We start from the raw sequence: 5,026 nt of genomic DNA on the forward strand, positions 1-5,026 counted from the left end.
GGGGGCTGGGACTACACTAAAATTGCTATCATTTGCACATTGCCCTCAACCAGCTGGGGCATGAAGGTGTGCTGATGAAAATCTAGGTGCAGAGATCACAACAGATCACCTGACTGAGAGCATTCAAAGTAACCTTGCCCCCCTTCCTCTTTGCCCCAACCCCCAACAGGGTTATATCAGCCAGTTGTGGGAAAGCAGAAGACATACTGCAAGACAAACAATAATAATGGTATTCATCGAAGTCTGTGGGATATCAGTTCACCAATAATTTCTTCGAATATACCTGTAAGTGATAGAGAACACCTATTTCTGGCTTAAGAGTCTGTCCCTCAAATTTATTGGCGAAGATTCGTTCTTGAAAAAGTGGAAGTAAACTTAACCTCGCCACCCGACTTCATTCAGTATTCTTAGTTTTAATGCTTTAAAACGTAAGTGTCACAAACTGAATTAGTTACTTGTGTCGCTTAAAAATATTCAGGTCTTATCTGAGTGCTTCCTTTTACTTATGTGAGATTAAATTACACAACTATTGCTTGTGTTAGTCTGGTAAACTAAGGTTATATCGTTTTACTTACTTATTGCAGAAAATTACCATGAATCCAAGTTTGTATTCTGCAGCATCTGGTCTTAGAGGTGCTTTACATTTCCAGAAAATTGGATCTGTCTGTAATTTACAACTGCACTCCTCAACAATTTTAAAGTCAACCACTGTTCCCACGTTGAGTGCATATGAAGAGATTGAGATTCCTGTTCCGTGGGGCCATATTTCAGGTATGAATTTAAACAGGTATCTGTGTCTATAATTTGAACAGCACCTTTGATTAAACAACACTTTATTTTTTCAGGGAAATGGTGGGGAAGGAAGGATGTGACACCCGTTGTTGGCTTTCACGGTTTTGAAGATAATGCAGGCACCTTTGACAGACTGGCACCATTGTTGAATTTACCAGCTTTCCTTGCCTTAGATGCCATAGGGCATGGTAAATCCTCCCACATTCCTCCAGGGATGGTTTATACCTTCATAGACTTTGTAATTGCATTCAGGCGAGTTGTCAAATACTATGGTTGGGAAAAATTTTCTATCATTGGGCATTCATTTGGTAGCACTATGGGTCATATTTATGCCTCTCTCTACCCCAAAGAGGTAGAAAAATTTGTAAGTTTAGACTGTGCACGGACCTTTATGGCCACAATAGGGATGGGTGGAGTCACAGGGGCGCCTCGTTTGAGATTAATAACTGAAAAGTCTCTGAAGGCAGATAAAGATCTTTCTCGGGAACCGCCAGCTTATACTGCTGATGAAATGGTTGAAGCATTGTGCTCAACTCTTCACTCTGTGATGCCAGAACACGTCCACCATTTAATGAAGAGGGGTTCCAAGGCCCATCCTTCAAAACCCAGCCATTTATATTTTACCAGAGATCAGAAGCTCAGACAAAGTGATTTTAATAGACCTAGTTTGGAAGTGCTAAAAGAGGCTGCCAAACAAATTAAATGCCATGTATTAACAATTTTAGGCTCCAGTGGATTTGTAAATATTGCAGAGGGTTCACTGCAACAGAAATCCTTTAACCAATTTGAAAAATTAATTGAAGAATCAGCAGCAAGTTACCAGAGGCTTCTTGTTGAGGGATCCCATCATGTGCACCTCAATAACCCAGAGAATGTTGCTCCTCACATCAATACTTTTTTTGCCACATGAAATAAAAGAATACATTTCTTAAAAAAGAGTAACTTTATTATCAAAATACAAAAATATTCCGATACTTCATACAGGTAGTTCTACAACAAAATAACTATGTCTTGTAAAAAGAATGACATTAAACACCTTTTAAAAAATTAAGGCACAGGACAATAAGTCATTAACATTTGTTAAGATATAAAAAAATTAATAAATAAAATGGATGGATGGCGATGGCATGTCAGATGGCAATGATTTTCAGCTTTGAATTCTTACTTAGAGATAGAAATAGAACTCCCTCGGATTGCAAAACTTAAATTGAGCTTTTCTGCAAGAGATTTAAAGAGTTCTCTTTCCTTAGGAGTAAATCCAGCAGGTAAAATCATCATGGACTGATCAGGATCAGCACTAAACTTTTCAAGAGTTGCAAGCATTTCTTGAGCCTCTGGAGACATTTCTTCCTGAGCCTGAAATCAGAGACATAGTTAAGTAAGTAAAGAGCACAAAGTAGACTACACAACCAATACTTCGATTACCAACCTTTTCTTCAACCACTTTTGATTCAGGATTGAAGGCCCTTCTCCATGTTTCTTTCTCAGTTTCTTTTTCTTTCTTAATTTTCTGTTCCAACTGTAAAAGACAAATAAGTCAAAGTATTGTCCATACTTAAAGACAAAATAACACTTTCACATTGATGAAAATTAATTGGTAATCCAAACCTTATTCAAAGTATCATGAATAGTTTTGTCATCATTCTTGATTCTCATTGCTTTCAAAAGATGTTCCTTTGCTCTTTCTAAATCTCCTAAAGACATAAGTGCTTTGCCCCACCTAAAAAAAATGTTATAATTTAAAAATATAAGAGACAACAATAACAAAACAAAAATACATGAACTTTAATTACGTACTGGCAATGAACTTTGTGATTATTAGGTTGAATTTTATCAGCCTCTTTGAGATGAATGATTGCAGATGGTGCAAAGCTTGCATTGCCATGCAGTTCGTTGAAAACTATTGCCAAGTTAAGGGAAACCTTAAACATGTGTTTGTAAAACTCTTCTTCCTCTTCCTCATTTTTCAGGTGACATTTGGCAAGAATATTTTTGGCTTTCTGCAACCTACAAGGACAGTAATGATGCTTAGTACAGTTGGTTTTCTTAGTCTAAAAGTGGTCATCCAAGCACAATAATATTACCTGATCTTGCTTTCATGGAACCTCCTCTCATTGTAGAGAGTAATACCCTCCTTCAACAAAGCAGAGACAGCACTTTTGCACACATCCCATGATTTCTCTCCTTTGGTGTTGGCTGTAGCTTGAGCGATTGCAGCCTCTGTCCCTTCTTTCCAGTTCATCACTTCAACAACAAATAAAACTTCTGAATCTGAAAAATAAAATTGAAATATTGAAATTAATAGTGTGTGGCCATGCAGATGTTAACTTCAGTAAGGCAGAACCTTCATAGAGCCATATGCCACTTACTTGGAGGGATACGTGGAGGACAGCCTATTGCACCAAATGCAACAGACGGCTGAAGAATAAACTCTGCCTTCTCACGACTCCTCATAGTGGCAACTCCCATATCCAACCCTGGTATCATACCAGAGCAGCCCAAGACAAATTCAGCTGATTGGCCACGAAGGAGGGTGGAGTCGAACGGGACCTCATTGAATTCCATATAACCCTCGTAGTGAAGACGGACTAAGGCATTAGGGGAAATAATTTCTCCAATTCCCTCTCTAATAATCTGTACAGAAACAACTACTTAGAAATCTTAGCAAGCAAATTTTGAAATTGATATAATGTAAGTACTACTTACTCTTTTCTTCACCAGTCCATTCGGGTGAACATCAGTCATTCTCTCTTTCAAAGTTTCAAATGGCGTGCTATTTTCAAATCCATCTGGTACAGTTACTGTATCAAAGTTGGCACTGTCTATGAGTGCATCTGGATCAAACACATCTTCAGCTGTCTGGAAATCTGTTGGATCATCCTCATTGCCTAGGTCCTTCACGGTGAAGGTAACGTCTCCCCCACCAAGAAGATCACTGAAAACACAACCACATTGAGTGAGTATTTTATGAGAAAAGCATCCAAAGCGATAGGAGTGGGAGGGTTAGGTCGCCGGCGTCAACGTGCCAAGGCCCACCCCATTTTACACTGTTTAGAAGATGTCAGACATCACAAACGACAAAACGCAAATGGTGAAAAAATCACATCTATTGGACCTTTAACAGTTTTAAGGATGAGCGACAATATTAGTAAATGACCGAGGGGCGAGCCCAACGTCTCAAAAGTGAAATTCTTCGGAAACTTGCTTACCTCAACTTGATTCCTTCAGAGAGTTCGATTTTAGCATCTCCGAGCGCCATGGCGAGAGAAGGTTGATACGCACAATACTGTCGGAATCTTTTCTTCTAAGTACAAAAACCAGCGTTTGGCCTTCCCTATCACACACTAGCTTGGGCACGCACTTGCAGCAATGTGTGGGGACAACGAATACCGAGCTTGAATGAAGAGAAGAAGAAAAAAGGATTAATTTTAGTTTACATGTCGTGCCAATCTGCAGTAACATTGTGAATATTGAATAACGGTGCGTAGTGTTAAAATACCAGCGAAATAATTTTCAAAAATGTTTTTCATAGAGAACACGAATGCGAAACAACATTTGTGAAACAAACAATCAAGGTTTTTAATAAGTCGAAACACAAATTAAAGTGTACGCATTGTGGCCCCCCCTATTGTTAGAGTGCAGTTGTGTTGCCACCATCGAAACAGATGTTGTTATAATCAAATTAGTTCGCCAACATTAAAAATATTTTTCAATTCTTTCCTATAATTATTTCTTGAAACCTTTAGTAAAATCAAGTGTTGGGCTGTGAAAAGAAACCAATGTCGTGCCAGGTAGAACGCATTGGTTCGTGTTTCACTGTTGGCAACAGGGCAGCCCACCACAGGCGAAAATTCAAACTTGACGGTACTGTAGCCGTACAGCTCGGGAGCTCGGTTTACAGAAACGATTTCGAAAAGACACAATGAGTTTGATTTTGTCGTAAAGAGTCCACGTTTTTGCTTTGATTCGTGCTGTCCGCGCTCGACGTGGTAGAGCGGTCTAACGTACTTTAACGTACTTTATGTAGTTTCAGCTACCTGGGCCTCAGGTAGGTGTGCACCCGGCACAACCTACCGTACAATCAGACATGCCTAAGGTCCAACTTTTTCTCTCACGTGTATAACTTCCTATATTGCCCGTGCTTTGAAAAGTCAGACCCCAGTGTATGTAGCCTTCTCCAGGCTCCAGAGCAGAGCCCCGTGCGGGTAGGCAACACACGCGCACGCCTGCATGC

The 5,026-nt window shown here is 39.6% G+C and overlaps 2 protein-coding genes across 3 annotated transcripts; one reads left to right on the top strand and one right to left on the bottom strand.

Moving 5' to 3' along the window:
• The first annotated feature begins 6 nt into the window (after nucleotides 1–6).
• Nucleotides 7–1,728, top strand: LOC113217325 (probable serine hydrolase). 2 transcript variants are annotated; one of them, XM_026437174.2, is made up of 3 exons: nucleotides 7–285; nucleotides 585–771; nucleotides 846–1,728. In XM_026437174.2, the coding sequence occupies exons 2-3, from the start codon at nucleotides 594–596 to the stop codon at nucleotides 1,700–1,702; spliced, it is 1,035 nt and encodes a 344-aa protein (XP_026292959.1). In that variant the 5' UTR covers nucleotides 7–285; nucleotides 585–593; the 3' UTR covers nucleotides 1,703–1,728. The 2 variants fall into 2 exon arrangements, with proteins under 2 accessions (XP_026292959.1, XP_026292960.1); XM_026437175.2 differs by lacking the exon at nucleotides 7–285 and adding an exon at nucleotides 286–428.
• On the bottom strand, nucleotides 1,717–4,186 carry LOC113217324 (inactive peptidyl-prolyl cis-trans isomerase FKBP6). The gene is made up of 8 exons (XM_026437173.1): nucleotides 4,002–4,186; nucleotides 3,499–3,727; nucleotides 3,162–3,426; nucleotides 2,877–3,063; nucleotides 2,590–2,799; nucleotides 2,401–2,512; nucleotides 2,222–2,311; nucleotides 1,717–2,148 (listed from the first exon to the last, which is right to left on the bottom strand). Exons 1-8 carry the CDS (start codon nucleotides 4,049–4,051, stop codon nucleotides 1,954–1,956), a joined length of 1,338 nt encoding a protein of 445 aa, XP_026292958.1. The 5' UTR covers nucleotides 4,052–4,186; the 3' UTR covers nucleotides 1,717–1,953.
• Nucleotides 4,187–5,026: the final 840 nt, after the last annotated feature.

This window comes from Frankliniella occidentalis, unplaced genomic scaffold (assembly GCF_000697945.3).
Source record: "Frankliniella occidentalis isolate FOCC.00 unplaced genomic scaffold, Focc_3.1 Scaffold5, whole genome shotgun sequence".
NCBI lineage: Eukaryota > Metazoa > Arthropoda > Insecta > Thysanoptera > Thripidae > Frankliniella > Frankliniella occidentalis.